The following is a 19,706-nucleotide window of genomic DNA, read 5'->3' as shown; positions in this document are numbered from 1 at the left end:
CAAAATTTTTGTTCACCATCAAGAACTACACCTTCAGTTGCTTTCACTTAAAGGAATGTTTACAAATATCCAATCAAAGATAAGGCCACATCAGTCCAATCAAAGATAAGGCCACATCCTTAGCTGCAGAGGGGTGGTGATGGTCTGCATCCAAATGTCTCTGAAACAGTATTTCTGCCTTCCATTGATCTAAAAATTGTACACCTGAGGAGAACCAAAATGGCTGGCACTCACCACCTCCCACAACCACATCAAAATTACAATAAAAATACAGAACCACCATCATTCAGAACCGCCTGAAATCTGGCTGAATGGAAGTCCTACCTGGAGACTGGTAGGAGGGGTGGAGGCGTGGAACAGGCTTGGTCCGACACCCATGTGTGGCATTTTTTCAATCAGGAGGGATATCTTGGCTGTGGAGGCCTCCCATGAGGAGCAAGGGGTCCCAGCCCCACACCAGACCCCCAGCCCAGTGTTCCAGAGCAGAGAAGCCCCTGTAACTTCGGGCTGTAAAAACCAGTGAGGATTGTGGCTGAGTGACATGGAGGCTGCTGGAGACACAGGCAGTTCCTCTTAAAGGGCCCAGCACATGAATTTACACTGACCCCCTTTCCCTCTGAGCTTTAGTGTTGGGGCAACAGCTAGGGAGGCAGGGGAGGATCCAGGGACATATGGGGAGGAATGGGATTGTCTGGCATCAGAGCAAGAACTCAGGGACAGCTATATCCCAGACAGGAGTGCTCGCAGGGATAACTGTTCCTATGCTGAGACCTCTCCGAGTTGACTAGCAGCCATATCTGAGTTTCCATTAGCCTGGCTCACACAGTTCGCTCTACCCTGGTGATTCTGAGACCCCGCTCCATCCAATTTGCAGCCCCACTCAAGATGTTTGCAATGGCTTTTCCATATGAATGGCCTGTCTTGGCTCAAGCTTCAGACTTTCCTAAAATCTCTCCAACAAGCAGCAGCTGGCATCAGCATGCCCCATATCTATCAATAAGAGGCCCAAGACAGCTTGGACTCACCTGGGCACTTGCAAGCCCAACATAGTAGCAGCCATCTGCAGATTTCTCTATAGCTCCTGCTGGGTGGCCCCAGACAGTGGCTAACTTTGCACCTCCTGGGAGGCCTCAGAGCCAGTGCACCTGGTAGACAGCTTTAGACCATACCAGATTATAAATGCTACACATCCATGAGCGACACACTTAAGGGGCAGTCTCAGTGAGCACCAAAACCCCACTGAAGCAAGTCCTGCTCCACAGGAGTGCCTCCTGCACAGCAGCTGGTCCTCACAGCCAATTGGCCCAGAGGTCAATTCCTCCCAGTGACGCCAACAGCAATCAAAGCTCAACTACAAGACTGTGCACACAGCCCACATAGGGGTACATAGAGTGCCCAGCTCAGGTGACTGGGGAGGCTGAACCACTGGGCCCTACAGGACACCTTACTATACAAGGCCACTCTACCAGTTCCAGAGACAAAGCAGCTCTACCTCATAGAAACAAACACAGAGAAGCAGTCAAATGCGGAGACAAAGAAACATGTCACAAATGAAAGAATAGAAGAAACCTCTAGAAAAAGAACTAAATGACTATAATTTTCCTTCTCTCTCGGAGTCAAACAAAATAAAACTCAGCTTGCATATGTGAAATCTCTTTTTTGTGAGGTTTCCTTTACCCAATATTCATTTCCTCTTTTAATCTTAATTTTCGCCCACTGAAATAATTATTTTTTAAAAAAACTCACAAACCTTTTCCTATCACTTAATCTTACATCCACTATCTCAAAGGAGCCTCATAAAGGTGTCAAAATTAAAGACTAAAAGGAGAAATCTGGAAAAGTTTAGCTATGCCTTTGCTTTTCAAAAATATTATGCTGCTTGAGTTAAAGAGCATATTGCATACCTGATCCATATCTAAAGTTGTTTCTATCATTTCCTGAAACTTGGAGAAATCAGACCGAAGATCAATAAGAGGAGTCACAAAAACTGCCAACAACAATGTCTGGTGTTTTCCTAAAAGAAATAAAAATATATATAAACAAAAGTCCTATTTTTTACAAAACTGCATATGATAAAAATTTGACTGAGATAATGAACATCATTTAATCCAAAAGCACAAAGAGCACAGCAGGTCTCCAAAGTTACTATTTACCTAGGTAGTATAATGTGTTTAGTACTTTTTTTATTTTAATATATCTTTATTGATTCAGAGAGGAAGGGAGAGGGAGAGATAGAAACATCAATAATGAGAGAGAATCACCGATTGGCTGCCTCCAGCACATCCCCTAATGGGGATCAAGCCCTCAACTCAGGCATGTGCCCTTGACCAGAATCGAACCCGGGACCCTTCAGTCCGCAGGCTGAAGCTCCATCCACTAGCCAAACCAGCTAGGGCAGTGTTTAGTACTTATTTTATAGAAAGCGAGAAATCTTGCACCCAAAGCTTCCTACTAATAAAACACTGCCTCTTCTGCCTGTCTCCCTCCTGAGGAATAGAGATGCAGAGATGTGACATTATAACTTAACAAACTGCATTTTTTAATAAACTAGTAACTCAAGTCATTAAAATAAAATACCTCTAACATACTTTATATCCCTAATTTCCATTAGTAATACTACGGTGTTCCAATTAAAAGAGATTAAGCAAGCCCTGGCTGCTGTGGTTCAGTTGGTTGAGCATCCTCCCATGTACCCCAGACAGAGCACATGCCCATGTTGTGGCCTCAGTTCCTGGTGGGAAGCATGCAGGAGGAAGCTGAGCAATGTTACTCTCTCTCCCTAATGTATCAACAGAATAAAATAAAATCAAAATGCCAGGGAAGTACACAAACCTTTTAGAGAAGTTTCTGCATAGTTATTTCCCATACTTTAAAATAACAATAGATGTTCGCTTAATATAAATTACAAAGAATAGTGAATAATTTGTAATATCTAAAGCAGTGATGGGCAACCTTTTGAGCTTGGTGTGTCAAACTTCGCCAAAAAACTGAGCATAACTCGGGTAGTGTGTCACTTAGAGGAAAAAACATTATTTCGCAAATATTTCATCCTTGGCATGCGGCCGCCTCAGCGGCCGCGTGTCATCAGAAATGGCTACGCGTGTCAGTGCTAACACGCGTGTCACAGGTTCGCCATCACTGATCTAAAGTAATACCAAACAATAGAGGTTAAATTATGGCAACTAACAATTAGTATTATATATATGTTTATCTCACCAATATATTCTATTTCTGCATGCAGCCAGTTCTGTTATATTGTAACATATGCAAACAAACTTTCTACACTGTTGCTGCCCCCTGCTGTCTCTGAATTTTTATTTTTCAGGAACAACATTAAAATATCACTAAATCTATACTTATTTTATCCAGTCATCATAAAATTGTTTCTTTAATTCTATTTGCAAAAGAATAAAGCTTTCTCATAATATTGAAATGTTTATAGTTATGAGATGTTGATTTTTAACCCTGACTTAAAATGCTTTATATATTAGACATTAAGACTCTTTAATTATTAATATACGAGAGGCCTGGTGCAGGAAATTCATACATGGGGGAGGTGGTGTCCCTTAGCCCAGCCTGCACCCTCTCCAATTTGGGACTCCTCTCACAATCCAGGACTGCTGGCTCCCAATCGCTCACCTGCCTGCCTGATTGCCCCTAACTGCCCTCCCCTGGTGGCCTGGTTGCCCCCAACTGCCCTCCCCTGCTGGCCACCTTGTGGTGGCCATCTTGTGTGTTGGAGTGATGGTCAATTTGCATATTATCTCTTTATTATATAGGATTTGCTGTAGAAACCTATGTTCACTTAAAAACTATTCTTAGAAGAGCAAGATGATTGTACCCAATACTATCATTATTAACTACATGTGACTTTGCTCACTTTATTCTGATTAACTTCACTTTGACTTCACCTGTTTGAGAGCAGAAGACCCTTTATCAACTTTTTTTCATAGGTGTGCCAGAAAGGTTAATTCCAGCAGGCCTGGAAATAGCCTGTGCTGCTTTCTTCAAATTCATGGCAATAACCCCTGGTGAAGGCATGAAACATACTAATTGTGTTGGTTTTGTAATCATCGCTCAGAGGATATTCAGGTGGTCAGTTCATCTTGCCAGCATTGTTTACTGTGACTGATGACTTGCACCTGGTGTCAGTGAGCACCCCAGAGGAGGCTCTGCTGGAGAAGCTACTTGCAGGACAGAAATATGTACATGAGACCAACAAAATAAGTATTTTAAAAAGTACAGCCAGGACTCCATTTTAAGGTCCCTATACACATTAGTGGTACCTGATCTGAGAAAAAAAGTGTACTTCACCACAGACCTTTTTCAAGGACACTGGGAACCTGCACATGACCTCTCTGGCCCTCTTGCTATGAAGGCTTTAGGCTGTAATACATGTCTTTACTTTAGTGCTACTGTTAGATTGAATCCTTTTCCTGTAGCAAACTGTAGATTCTGGGTCCTATGTGTCTTCTTTAACAACTGTGTCCTGTTCAACATCCACTGTTGGTACAGTGGGCATATTAATAAACCCAGTAACCCTAACATTCATTTCTAAAAAGCAAAAATTCAAAGTTGTCTCATGACTTCTGTAATGAGCTATAGGTCAATATAAACTTGCAATTAGAAAAATTTAGAGTCACCAGAACCACATTCATTATATAAGGACAACACATTTGCTAAGTATATCAAGAGTGAAGGAAAACAAAAACAAAATCATTTTGTTACCTTTATAGTTTTCCAGAGCCTGTATAACATTAGGGAGTTGATTTATACCCTGATAAAGTCGGTAACAATCTTGTAAGTTTGCTGCTTGTCTTTGAAATTTCTTGGCAAGTCGGTTAAGATCTGGGAATCGACGAAGTATATCTTCTTGTAAACATTGTCTCAATTCTGCATCTTCTACAAAAGCTTCCACTAAATTTAATCTGAAATACATTACATTAGTATTAATTATAAATATTTTAGTACAGAATTAAGATTTGTCAACGATGTATATAATTTTAAACTAAATGAACTAAAAAACTCCATGTGAGGAGTTTGAATCTATTCTGAAATATCAGCTTTTTATGGAAGATGGAAGGCTCTGTTAACACTGTAATGTAGTTTCTAATTTGTTGTTAACCAAATTAATGTTTAGTTAAATAGTATAAGGTAATAAAATATACCCAATTTGTTTAACTTTCATCAAACTGGTATTTCTTAAATAGAGGAATTTCATTATTGGGATATTGTTGTTACTGACACATACTGCACATGTTAAATCTTTATTGTTGAAAGCATTACATATAGCCCCTTTTCCCCACACTGACCTCTTCTAACCTGCCCCAGGTCTTCACCACCCTACTGTCTGTGTCCATGGGTTATGCATATAAGTTCTTTGGTTGATCTCTTCCCACCCACCTGTCCCTGCCTTCCCTCTGAGATTTGACAGTCTGTTCCATGCTTCTATGTCTCTGGATCTATTTTGTTCATCGGTTTATTTTAATCATTAGATTCCACATATCAGTGAGATCATGTGATACTTGTCTTTCTTTGACTGGCTTATTTCAGTTAGCCTAATACTTTCCAGATCCCTTCATGCCCTCTCAAAGGGTCACAATAATCTTAAGTGAAAGAGAATTACAATTCAAGAAGGTTGCCAAATCCAATATTTATTCTATCAGAGATTTTATAAATTTTCAAAATGCATTCTAAAATTACCTGACAAAACAAAGGTAAAATTTTCTAATTAAAAAACTGAAATGTTTGTTTCTTTCCAAAGTTAATAAATAAAATCTTAGCTTGTTTTAATATCTATAAAACATGCAGCTCAGCCCTAACTGATTTGGCTCAGTGGATAGAGCATCGGAACTGTGGACTGAAAGGTCCCAGGTTTGATTCCGGTCAAGGGCATGTACCGTGGTTGAGGGCACATCCCCAGTGGGAGATGTGCAAGAGACAGCTGATTGATGTTTCTCTCCCATCAATGTTTCTAACTCTCTATCCCTCTCCCTTCCTCTCTGTAAAAAATCAATAAAATGTTCTAAAAAACAACAACAAAAACTAAAAAAAAAAACACATGCAGCTCATATTGCTTTTGCAAATTTTTGGAATCAGTGGCTTTCCATTTTTTTCACTGTAATCTATAGCAAGGATTGTTTTCACATCATAATCAAGCACATGTATGCATAGATTCTGTAGGGAGCAGAATATGTCATCTCAAAATATGCTACTCTGGCATAAGAACTATTTTGAGCTGAAAACAACTAAGAAGCAGAAAAAAAGTAAAGCTCTCTGTCTTCTCATTTGAATAAAAGCAGGACATCTATAATAAAAAAAAAGGCATAATATGCAAACCGACCGAATGACCAAACAGCAGAACGACCATCTGGACAACCATGCTATGACACGCACTGGTGCCAGGCCAGCCAAGGCGGGTGCAATGAGATTGGTTGGGGGGCCCCCCCACCACCGGTCAGCAAGGCAATCAATCGGGGGAGAAGGGTGATCGATCATGGGGCTCCCAGACTGTGAGAGGGAGCAGGCTGGGCTGAGGGAGCCCCCCCACCATCCCGAGTGCATGAATTTCATGCACCGGACCTCTAGTAAATCTCTAAAGGTTCCCCTCACCTCCTTCCTTCTGTACCAGGAAGGACAAAAATTTATCACCCTAGACGACCTTAGACGCTTATCAGCCTAGAAATGGCACCAGAGGAACCTCCCTAACAAACTTTACTAATAGCTTCTCAAATAGTTGCCTTCCCACAATTTATAGCCCTAGAAACTCAATCTTATCACTTCTTTAAAAATTTTTTGTTCTTTTGCTAAAATGTCATATAAGCCCAAGTTCTAACCAACCCTATTATTATTCATCTCTGAGTGTTCCCATGTGTAAACATAAAATTGTGTTTTGCTCTTGTTAATCTGTCTTTTGTCAGTCCAATCTACAGGGCCCCAGCCAGATAACCTAGGATGATAGCAGAAAAAAGGAATTTCACTACCCTACATAATTATAATAGTTGTCACAAAACAACACTTACTATATGTGATGCAGTGTTATTTTTCTATCACATCTGACTTTTCAAAAATGCTGGTTATCACCCACTACACTAATTTCACAACCCACTACTGGTCACAATTTGCAGTTTGAAAACAATGTTGTAGATGTTACTGAAGTTAATAGCTGAAAGGTAAATTTTAATAATCAAAGGTAGGGAAAATGGCCCTGGCCAGTGGGGCTGTTGGCTGGACATCCTACTGTGCACTGAGGGGTTGTAGGGTTTGGGGTTCGATCCCCAGTGGGGTGGTGTGCAGGAGGCATCTGATCGATATTTCACTCTCATATCAATGTGTTTTTCTCTCTCTCACCTCCCCTTCCTCTCTTTTTAAAAATCAATTTAAAATACATATATATTTTTTAAACGGTAGGGAAAATGGCCAGAGGCACAGCAAATGACCCAAAGTCAGAAGGCTATCAGATGAGCAACCTTTTCCTTACATTTGTAAACTATATGAGCAGTGAATTAACCCACAGTGGCTTACACAAGGAGAGGGTAAGGAAACAAATTAGCTTTCTAAATCTCTTAACTATTTACTGTCTCTCCATCAGCATTTACAATTCCTGCATCATCAAAATGTAAATCCAATCTATCTATCTATCTATCTATCTATCTATCTATCTAAAAAGAGGTAATATGCAAATTAGGCCAGGACGCTATAACAGTCACGATCAGCTCAGGAGGAGGGGCCTGGCGCGGGCCCAGAGCCTGAGAGAACAGATAGGGGGGCCAGCCCCCAGCCCCAGCCCCATGGCCGCAGCCCTGGGCTGCTGGGGCCGGAGCAGCAGAGACACAAACCCACAGGGGGGCCGGCCACCAGCCCCAGCCCCAGCCCCAGCCCCACAGTCGTGGCTGGGGGCCGGGTGCGATTCTGATCAAGGGCATGTACCTAGGTTGCAGGCTCCTCCCTGGCCAGGGCTCAGGTCAGGGCTCATGCAGGAGGCAACCAATCAAAGCATGCCTCTCACATTGATGTTACTCTGTCTTTCCCTCTCTCTTCCACACTCCCTAAAAATCAATGAGAAAATATCCTCATGTGAGGATTAAAAAAAAAAGGAAGAAATGTCATATCCTATGAAAGAGACATCTTAAAAATGCCTGAAGAAAGTTGTCATTTTTTTCGTGGTGAAGGCACTGGAGTCCGTGTTGATGAAAACACCTTGGCGGCTGCGGCGGCCAGCAGTGACAGCAGCAGCGGGGTGATGCCTTCCCCTGATCAGCCTGGTTGCCTCCTGCACAGGACATCCCCTGAGGGCTCCTGGACTGTGAGAGGGGGCAGGCTGGGCTGAGGGGACCCCACCCCCCAATGCACAAATTTCATGCACCAGGCCTTTAGTATATAAGGGAAAATTGTGCTGCCCCCAGAATGACATAATTGTATATATTTAAAGCAGGATTTCTCAACAGCATCAATATTTTCATTATCTGTTGTAAGGGGCTGTTCTGTGATGTTTAACAGCATCCCTGGCTTCTACACACTATACGGTCTCCAGAGTGATGACCGAAAATGTCTCTAGGAACTGCCAAATGTCCCCTAGAGGGAAATTTGCACCAGGTACCACTGGTTTAAAGGAACTTGACTAAAAATTTACTTTTTAAAAGATGAAAATAAAGAGAAAAATAACTAAAACTCTATAGAAAGTCAAGATAGTACCTAGACAGTAGATATATTTGTTGTGGCAAATGCCAAATTAGTGGGAAAATAATCTGCTACCAAGTTTGTATTATGAACCAGTCACTGAGGCTATAAACAAACATTGAGAATAATTCAGGCACTTACTGCTCCAGAAAAATTTCCCTCTTCCTTCCTCTCTCTAAAAATCAATAAAAAAGTATTTTTTAAAGAGTATTAAGAAGTAAAACTCAAGGAAAGAAAAAGCTTTTAAAGCACACAGCATGAGGCAACATACACAGCCCCCTCAGTCTTTGGTTCAGGGATCATTAAAAGCCTAATAAATTGCTAGTTTCACAAGTCTATTCAGTATGCCACTTCAAAATTAATTAGAGTGTCAGTTAATGTTCTGGCTAACAGACCTTTTTTTTTAATGATTGCTCTACTCACTGGTTCCATGACAATGCCATTTTCACATCACAATTTTAGAAGTACCAAAGTGACTGTTGGCATAGCATAAATATACCTGTCAACCCTACTCAATAAAATTATTCAGCTGTACACCATTCGCTACATTAATTTTCAAATTGACTGGAATACAAGATAATGTTTTAGGGTCACTTAACTTCTAAAATTCCAACAGATTAACTCATGGAATTTTTGGTATTTTGAATATCAAGACTGTCCTTTCATTAAGTAGCATTTCTGATCTTTCATTGTAAAAACATGACTGGAAGTTCATGACAGCATATTTACATGGCTAAGAACAAATTTGGTACCTAAAGAATAGCAATGGTGCCGAAACCGGTTTGGCTCAGTGGATAGAGCTTCGGCCTGCGGACTGAAGGGTCCCAGGTTCGATTCCGGTCAAGGGCATGTACCTTGGTTGCGGGCACATCTGTGCAGGAGGCAGCTGATCGATGTTTCTCTCACATCGATGTTTCTGACTCTCTATCTCTCTCCCTTCCTCTCTGTAAAAAAATCAATAAAATATATATTTTTTAAAAAATAGCAATGGTAAGTTTTGAGTCTCTTCTTTATTTCACATAGTTTAATGCAAGAAGAACCACTTATTTGATACATTAAGTAGCAAATATTCTGCTAGGCTTAAGATAAAAGAAAACAGTATGGCAAGAAAAAAGAGAAATGCTTTCAAGGAATATTCAATCTAGTGGAGGACAAGGACATGTTCCATCTTTCAGTTAGTGCTGAGTAACAATTATATACAAAATGAAATGAAATGTGATATGGACAAGAAAGCAAGGAATTCCCATGAGAGCTGGGAAACTTCATTTTGAAGTATTTCATTTGCCAATACTCTGAACAGTTGGGATTTATAGAGATAGGATTCTGGGGAAAATACTTGGGAGGGAGGGAAAGAGAGGCAACAGCTGAAACTTGAAAGAAAAGCAGAGGATCCACTGAAAAAAACAACCAAAGCAGAGAAGGAATAGGACAAAATTTTAACTAGAGGTAAAGCGGAAAGGCCCTTGGCTTTGGAAAGCAAAAGTGTTATTTCTTCTTCTGAGAAAGAGCCACGAAGTGAAAGACTGAAAATACAGATACATTTTGAGATTGGAAGGATTAAAGTGGACATTATTTACTTAGAGGAAGGAGGCAGCTGAAGGCTTTCAGGGAAGGTAAAAAAATTTGGATTGGCCAGTGTATTGAGTCATGTAATAAAGGTAATACCAGGTGGCAATGAAAGCTAGACAGCTTCAAAGTACAATGGATCCAATCAACATTGGGTGACTTTCTCCAGCAACTTTTAATTGAAAAAGCAAGCTAAGGAGAGGCCAGTATGACAAAGGCCCATTAGGGCAAGAAATTCTATGATCCCCAAGAAAGCCCTGGAAAAAGAAATGCCTTTGCTGTGAAGGCTGGATTAGGAGGCAAATAAAATGCAAAGGAGCAGATCAGCCCAGAGACCAGAATACAGAAGTCTCCACTAAACTTGATTTAGAAGTGGAGACAACAGTGGCTGGGAAGCAATGAACTGGAAGCTCTCCTGTTCTTCAGAAGCCAGAGCAGTGCTTCACTATTTCAAAGAAACTGCACTCACTGTATGACCTTCAGATCTCTGTTTGCATGGAATATTAATTCTAATTAAAGATATCCTTGCATAAAAGGGTAATATAACCTGGTAGGAAACTAAGGACTCTATAAGTATACTGCCTCAAAAAACATGATATAGTATCACATAAGCACCACCACCATCTCTAAATTTACAGGAGTCATACTTTTATTTGTAGCTTATGTTTCTACTAAGACTGCTACATTAGTCACATTAAATTTTATATAAAAAGAAGTGTTCATAAAAATTTAAAAATTGAGCCCAGCCGGTATAACCCGTGGTTGAGCATCAACCTATGAACCAGGTCATAGTTCAATTCCCAGTCAGGGCACAGGCCTGGGCTGTGGGCTTGATTCCCAGTGTGGGGCGTGCAGGAGACAGCTGACCAATGATTCTCTGTCATCATTGAGGTTTCTACCTCTCTCCCCCCCTCCTTTCCTCTGTCTGAAATCAATAAAAATATAAAATAAAAATAAGAAGACTAGCAAACAGCCCTGGCCAGGTGGCTCCGTTGGTTGGGGTGGCCTCTTGATGAGCCAGGGTTTCGGATTCCATCCCTGGTCAGGGCACATAACAAGAATCAACCAATGAATACATTAATAAGTGGAAAAACAAATCAATGTCTCTCTAAAAAAAATAATCAATCAATCAATTAAAAAAAACCTGCTAATGCAAGAATTGACTACAGTAGGTCCTCGGGTTACATTGGAGATCCGTTCCTACGGTGCGACGTAACGCGATTTTCACCCAAGTCGGAACCCACCTACATAAGCACCTACGTTCACTCACATGGAGCACATACACAGCAGTAATGAAGTGAAACAGTAAAAAAAATTTAAAAGAAAGATAACAATTCCTGACCTTTACTTGCAGTAAATAAATAAATAAATAACATAAAGCACATATGTACAGACATCAAAATGACGGAACTTTTTTTTTTTATAAATAAATGGGAGATGGCGACGTAACCTCGAAACGAGATATGTCGAGTCTGACGTAACCCGAGGACTGTCTGTATATAAAATGATTCTATTCATAGAGTTCAAAAATAGGCAAAACTAATTAAACTGTGAGGCCAGAACAGTGATTATTATTCTTGGACTACGGCGGAGTAGAAACTAGAAGGGGAGTTTCTGGGATGCTAGTTAGGTTGTTTTTTGACTTATGTGTTGTTACACCAATGTATCTACTTTGTGAAAATTCATCAAGCACATTTAAGACATATGCTTTTATGTATATTATACTTCATTTAAAAGTTTTAAAACACTTATCTAAAACAAAAGAAAAATAAAATATACTCAAATTGCTAATTGTATTAGGGTAGCATTATATAATTTTCTTTTATTTCCTCAATTTAAAAAAGTATCTGAAATACATTTTTAGACTTAGTCCTTTCTAGAATAATCAAATACTTCCTATGTGCCAGACCTTGTTCAAAGTACTTTATACATATTGAATCACCAAATCCTCGTAACAACAACCCTATGAATTTGGTATGTTATTGCTTCACTTTACTAGTAAAACTGAAGAAACTGTGACACTGAGGTTGAATAACTTGCCCAAGATAACAGCTGAAAAGTGGCAAAGCCATAATTTAAAACAAGGTACTCTGGCTCCCAAGTTCATGCTCTGAAACACTATCCATACCATCTCTCCAATAAAATTGTACTTTATAGCGAGAAAAACGTAATTAAGAAAATACATTATTTAATCAATCTAAATAATTATCATCCTATTATTACTATTTAGTTTCCATGAAGCTGGATGCTAAAAAAAATTGCATGTAAGTATAAATGGTATAATCAAATGGAGCAACTGAATGTCACTCAAAGCTAGTCATATACCTCTCTTCTATTCTGTTCTTATCCATGAGAGGCTGCTTAATCCACTGGTTAACCAGTCTTTGTCCTTGCGGGGTTTTGCACTTATTCAGCAATGCAGCCAGAGACTGAGAGCCAGTGGTATCTTCAACAGAACCCTAGTAAACAAAAAATGAAAAAGAATGGTGTTCTCATTAGTGAAAAAATCTTACTATGCCATGAAAAATAATTTTGAGAACCAAGAACATTTAATATTCTTCAAATATTAAATAAGAAATCTGCACAAAAGTTCTTCCTAAGGTCCAATTTTTAATCCGCTAATCTGTATTTTCTGCTGTGTATTACCCAAACCAAAACCGCTTTGTATTTACTGCAGTTTTAGACATAAAACTTATTAAGATGTAATTTTTAAAAACTACTATATTAAAAATTATTTATAAAGTCAGGGCAAATACTGTTTATATAATTTACAACTAGACAAATATAGTAATTCAAGGGTGAGGTCCGAGCAGGCCAGGGTCAGGGAACAGTGTGCTTGGATGGAGCAGGGGGCAGGGGGGGAAGGTGTGTATACTAACTCAAAACTACCTATTCAAGTATAACAATATTTCAGAATATTTAAGCTCCTTAGAAAGATTCTTCAGGCCCTAGCCAGGCTGACTCAGTGAATAGAGCATCGCAAGCCGCAGGTTCAATTCTGGTCAAGGGCACACACCTCGGTTGCAGGCTCAATCCTGGGCCCGTCGGGGCGCATGAGGGAGGCAACCAAGGGATCTGTCTCTCTCACACTGATGTTTCTCTTTCTCCTTCTCTCTCCTCCTCCTCCTCCTTTCCACTCTCTAAAAATCAATGGAAAAATATCCTGGGGTAAGGATTAACAAAAAAGAAAGATTCCTCGGGATATGTCAGAGGAAACATTTTTAACCATCCAATGGTTCTTCTTTTATTTGAGACTTCTTTTTTAATAGTCATCTGTATATTATATTGTTTTCACCACCCCAAGTCTTCTTCCATCACCACTTACCCTCCTTTACCCTCTTCTACCTTCCCCACCCCTTTCCCTGTAGTACTCACCATACTATTGTTATCTGTGTCTATAAATTTTACCATTCAATGTGGTCTTTTAAAATATGCATTCTTATTGAGTTTTAGAAAGAAAAGACGGTAGAGAGAGAGAGAAACATTGATGAGAGAAACATCTATCAGCTGCCTCCTGCACTCCCCCTACTGGGGATCGATCCCACAACCCGAGCAAGTGCACTGACCAGGAATAGAACCTGCAAATTCTGGGCGCATGGGATGACACTCAACCAACTGAGCCTCATGGCCAGGGCATACCTTTCAATGTTTTTAATCCATGTATTATTTTTTTACCTGGAAAAGGTTAAGGGCTCTGACTGCTGCAATATCCAATTTCATGTACTGGTGAAAGTCAAAAGTAGTCAGTTCAAACTGTCCAAAGTTTGAATCATCTGATAAGAGTTCTAAAAACTTGATAACTGCAGACAATGATGCAACTGCAACCTAAGATTAAGAATGTAAAATAAAAGATTGTCATCACTAGGATTCTAGAAATTTTTTATAAGGCAATGGGGGAAAAAAATGCCAAGCACATCATTTTCTTGGTGTTTCTTCCCAATCCAAACTAAGAAAATGAAAGTTTAAATAAATATCTTAACATTAGAAAATGATTTTTAGAAAATGAAAATATACTGTAATAGTAGCACTGTTCATAACAGCCAAAAATAGAAAATAGTCAAATGCCTATTAAGAGCAAACTTAAAGTCTGGCATGTTCAATGTTCACCCTACGGAATACTACACACAATATAGGCACAAACAATCTGCAACTACATGCAATATGGATAAATCTCACAAACATAATACTGAATAAAAGAAACCAGATACAAAGAGTATGTATAACTATATGATTCCATTTACATAAACAACAAAAACAGGCCAAACTAATCTATAGTCAGAGGTAAGAACCAGCTTACCCTGGGTGGGGGTAATGACTAAAGTTCATATACTTTCCTATATGTACATTTAAATAAGAAGTTTAAATAAATTATTATATATACTGACTGCTCCATCATCCAGCCATTCCTCTGGTCTCCCTCTCCTCAGGCCTCCCTCTTTCCTGAGACATAACAAAACTGAAATCAAGGCAATTAATAATCCTACAATGGCCTCTAGGTGTTCCAGTGAAAGGAAGGGTCCCCAATCTCTCACTTTAAATCAAAAGCTAGAAACGATTACGCTTAGTGATGAAGGCATGTCAAAAGCCAACATAGGCCGAAAGCTAGTCTTCTTGTGCCAAAGAGGCAAGCCAAGTAGTGAATGCAAAGGACAAGTTCTTGAAGAAAATTGGAAGTGCTACTCCAGTGAATACATGAATGATTAAAAAAAAAAAAAGCAAAGACTTTTTGCAATATGGAGAAAGTTTTAGTAGTCCGGATAGAAGAGTAAACCAGTCACATCCTTAAGTCAAAGCTTAATCCAGAGCAAGGCCCTAACTCTTGAATTCTGTGAAGAAGCTGCAGAAGCTTGAAGCCTACGAAGGTTGGTTTATGAGATTTAAGGAAAGAAGCTCTCTCTATAACAATAGAAGTGTAAGGTGAAGCAGCAAGTGCTAATGTAGAAGCTACAGCAAGTTCTCCAATAGATCTAGGTAAGATAATGAACGAAGGTAACTACATAAACATCACATTTTCAGTGTAGATGAAACAGCCTTATATTGGAAAAGGATTCATAGCTAAAGAGAAGTCAATGCCTCGCCTCAAAGCTTCAAAGGACAGACTCTCCTTAGGAGCTAATGCAGCTGGTGACTAAGTTGAAGCCAGTGCTCATTCACCATTCTGAAAATTTAGGGCCCTTAAGAATTATGCTGACTCTACTCTGCCTGTGCTCTAAAAATGAACAACAAAACCTGGATGACAGCACATCTGTACTGAATATTTTAAGCTCACTGTTGGGACTTATTGCTCAGGGGAAAAAAGATTCCTTTCAAAATATTACTGCTGCCCTAGCCGGTTTGGCTCAGTGGTAGAGTGTCATCCTGCGGACTGAAGGGTCCCAGGTTCCATTCCAGTTGAGGGCATATGCCCAGGTTGGGGGCTCAATCCCCAGTAGGGGGCATGCCGGAGGCAGCTGATCAATGATTCTCTCTCATCATTGATGCTTATATCAATCTCTCTCTCTCCCTTTCTCTTTGAAATCAATAAAAATATACTGAAAATATATATATATAATTACTGCTCACCGACAATGCACCTGGTCACCCAAGAGCAGTGGTCGGAAAACTGCGGCTCGCGAGTCACATGCGGCTCTTTGGCCCCTGGAGTGTTCTAACGCCACTTCTTCAAAATAGACTTGCCCAGGCCGAAAACCGACTTCTGCGCATGGGCCACGAAGTTTCAATCGCACTGTACGTGCGTGCCCGCACGTGGTATTTTGTGGAAGAGCCACACTCAAGGGTCCAAAGAGCCGCATGTGGCTTGTGAGCCACAGTTTGCCGACCACTGCCCAAGAGCACTGATGGAGGTATACTGATTAGATTGATGTTGTTTTCATGACTGCTAACACAACATTCATTCTGCAGCCTACGGATTAAAGAATATTAAGAATATTTTCGCCCTAACCGATTTGGCTCAGTGGATAGAGCGTCAGCCTGCGGACTCAAGGGTCCCAGGTTCAATTCCGGTCAAGGGCATGTACCTTGGTTGCGGGCACATACCCAGTAGGGAGTGTGCAGGAGGCAGCTGATCGATGTTTCTAACTTTCTATCCCTCTCCCTTTCTCTCTGTAAAAAAAATCAATAAAATATATTTAAAAAAAGAAAAAGAAAAAAAAAAGAATATTTTCAACTCTCAAGTCTTATTATTTAAGAAATACATTTCATAAGGCTACAGCTGCCATTAATAGTGATTCCTGTGATGGATTTAGGCAAAGTACATTTAAAGCCTTCTGGAAAGGACTCACTATTCTAAATATCATTAAGAACATTCCTAATTCATGGGAAAAGGTGAAAATAAACATTAACGGGAGTTTGGAAGGATGACTCAAACTCAAAGATGACTTTTAAAAGTTCAAGACTTCAGTGGAGGAAGTAATTGCTGACGTGGTGGAAATAACAGAACTAGAATTAGAAGTGGAGCCTGAAGATGTGACTGAATTGCTGCAATCTCATGATAAAACTTTTAACAGATGAGGAATTGCTTCTTAACCATGAACAAACAAAATGGTTTCTTGAGATGGAACCTACTCCTGGTGAAGATGCTGGGAAGACTGTTAAAATGACAGCAAAGGATTTAGACTATTACATAAACTTAGTTAATAAAGAGGCAGAGTTTAAGAGGATTGACTCCGATTTTGAAAGAAGTTCTACTGGGAGTAAAGTGCTATCAAATAGTATCGCAAGGTACAGAGAAATCATTAATGAACGAAAAAGTGAATCAATGTGGCAAACTTCACTGTGTTTTTATTTTAAGAAATTGTCACAGCCATAGTTAGCAGCCATCAACATCAAAGCAAGACCCTCCACCAGCAAAAAGATTACAACTACCTGCAGGCTCAAATAATTGTTAGCAATAAAGTATATTTTAATTAAGGTATGTGCTATTTTTAGATATAATGCTATTGCACTAAATAGATTAGAGTGTAAACGTAACTTTTATATGCACTGGGAAACCAAAAAAATTTATGAGTCACTTTTTCACATATTCACTTTATGTGGTAGTTTAAAGTGAACCTGTAGTATCTCCAAGGTATGCCGATACTGAACATAAAATAAGAAGTTCAGCAGAGCAAACGATAGCCAATTGACAAATTCTACTTATTAAAATATACGTGATACTAGATTCATTATAAATGAATGTTTTTCCTTGCCAAACGCTAACAAATGTATACGGTTGCCACAAGAATCTCCTGTCACCAGAAGACACAGATAAAAACAGTTTCTTGTACCCTAAAAGCTTCTTCATATTTTCAACAGAGGTAAGTTTCTCTAATATTGGAATTATTGCTCATCCTTATTGGCTTTTGATTATTCACCAAAAAAAAGTAAAAAGGATAAACTTAGTTTATAATGACCAAACTATTATCTGGTAATCACTACAAAATCATGATAGTCATAACAGTCTCTGTTAGTTCGAGTTTGAAATCTACTTTGAAAATTACAAAGTTTGCTCTGTCTTATTTAAATACACAACAGAATTTTCCATTTTATTTCATTTTACTCCACAAATATCTTGTCAAGAGCTTTCAATATTTTACCATAAAAATACCTCTCTCAAGCCATATCCACCTCAAAGAGTTGAACAGTAAGATAAACTTTAACCACTGAAAATGCCATAAATTACATTATTATGCATATTCATTTCTACCACTGAAGACATTATAACTAGTGCCAATTTTTAAGTCAATTTGTTTAAATATAACTTTTATTATGCAATTATTATGTGATGTATATATTTTCACCCCTATGCTTTCTAATCTATATAATAATCCTTAAGACAGATATTTTTAACCTTATTTAGCATGTAATGAAACTGCCTCTCAGAAATAATCTAATCTAATAATAGACAAATATGCAAATTGACCGCACCTTCACTACGCCCACCAGCCAAGCCACGCCCACCAACCAATCAGGACGAATATGCAAATTATCCAAACAAAGATGGCAGCTAATTTGCATATCGCGACAGCCTAGAAAGAAGCCAAGAGCTGCATAAGGGAGCAAAGCTGCAGAGAAGCAAGCAAGCCGGGGGTGGGGGGGAGGAGAAGGGAGGAGCGGAGGCGGGGCCGGGGGAGAAGGAAGTTGAGCAGGCGGGGCCGGGGGAGAAGGGGCGGGGCCGGGGGAGAAGGGAAGAGCGGAGGCGGGGCCAGGGGAGAAGGGAGGAGTGGAGGCGGGGCTGGGGGAGAAGGGAGGAGTGGAGGTGGGGCTGGGGGAGAAGGGAGGAGTGGAGGCGGGGCCGGGGGAGAAGGGAGGAGCGGAGGCGGGGCCAGGGGAGAAGGGAGGAGCGGAGGTGGGGCCAGGGGAGAAGGAAGGAGAGCGGGCTGGCGGAGAAGTTAGAAAAGCAGGGGGGCTGGCGGAGAAGGCGGGGCGGGGGAGAAGGAAGGAGCGGAGGCGGGGCCGGGGGAGAAGGGAAGAGCGAAGGCGGGGCCAGGGGAGAAGGGAAAAGCAGGCGGGCTGGCAAAGAAGGCGGGCCGGGGGAGAAGGGAGGAGCGGAGGCGGGGCCAGGGAAGAAGGAAGGAGAGCGGGCTGGCGGAGAAGTTAGAAAAGCACGGGGGCTGGCGGAGATCGCGGGGCGGGGGACAAGGGAGGAGAGCAGGCAGGGTGGGGTAGAGTGCAGCAGGAAACCCTATTGCAGGATTTTTCCTGCAACGGGAACGCTAGTCTTTATATATAAAAGCCTAAGCAACCAGAATGATGGGTCACTATGAAGTGCAATGACCATCAGGGGGCAGACGCTCAACACAGAAGCTGCCCCCTGGTGGTCAGTGTGCTCCCACAGCCAACCTCCTGCAGCCGGACAACCTCCTGCAGTCCCTCTCCCAGGCCAGGCCCCAGGCTGGGATGGGGAACCAGGGATGGGTGGCAGCAGACGCAGCCCCTTTCTCAGGGGGGCTGAGAGCCGGCTCCCTCCTTGGGGCCAACAGCCCATCTCTGTGCTCTGTTCTTCCCCCCTGATCTGCCCGCCTGCCACCCGCCCACTGTGGTGGCGGCGTGGCCTCAAGGGAAGGTGGGGGGTGGGGGGGGACAGCATGGTGGCAGGGTGCCGACGATGTCAGGGTCAGCATCTGGCATCCATTCCTTCCGCGCCCGGCCCAGCGACCGTCGCCTCCTCTCCAGCCCAGCCCTGATTGACCCTGATCGCTGGCCAGGCCTAGGGACCCCCACCCATGCACGAATTCCGTGCACCAGGCCTCTAGTTCATAAATTATTCTACAGCTTGTAAACTGTAAAGCTTTGATAGGTCTTTTTTCCCCTTCAGTCAATAAGCTTTCTCACAATCTTAGTGACAGTAATCAGGCTCTTTCACATGAAACCAAGAAAACTCTTCCTTGTCCCAGAGACATTTGTTATGTAAGTATTATGGAATTATGTTTAAGGTTATGTTTAAAATTTTTTAGTCATTTCCTTGAGTTTTTCTCAAGCTT

The 19,706-nt window shown here is 40.9% G+C and overlaps 1 protein-coding gene across 1 annotated transcript in view; it reads right to left on the bottom strand.

Annotated features, from left to right (window-relative positions):
• MSH2 (mutS homolog 2) overlaps positions 1 to 19,706 on the bottom strand; it is a 57,773-nt gene that overhangs the window by 22,185 nt on the left and 15,882 nt on the right. The window contains exons 5-8 of the mRNA XM_079791688.1: positions 13,921 to 14,070; positions 12,571 to 12,704; positions 4,729 to 4,928; positions 1,905 to 2,014 (exon numbers count right to left, since the gene is read on the bottom strand). Coding sequence (XP_079647814.1) covers positions 1,905 to 2,014; positions 4,729 to 4,928; positions 12,571 to 12,704; positions 13,921 to 14,070 — 594 coding nt within the window. The remainder of the gene's footprint in view (positions 1 to 1,904; positions 2,015 to 4,728; positions 4,929 to 12,570; positions 12,705 to 13,920; positions 14,071 to 19,706) is intronic.

The sequence above is a fragment of the Cnephaeus nilssonii genome (assembly GCF_951640355.1).
Source record: "Cnephaeus nilssonii genome assembly, chromosome: 15".
NCBI lineage: Eukaryota > Metazoa > Chordata > Mammalia > Chiroptera > Vespertilionidae > Cnephaeus > Cnephaeus nilssonii.
This window is presented reverse-complemented; position numbering and strand designations above follow the sequence as displayed.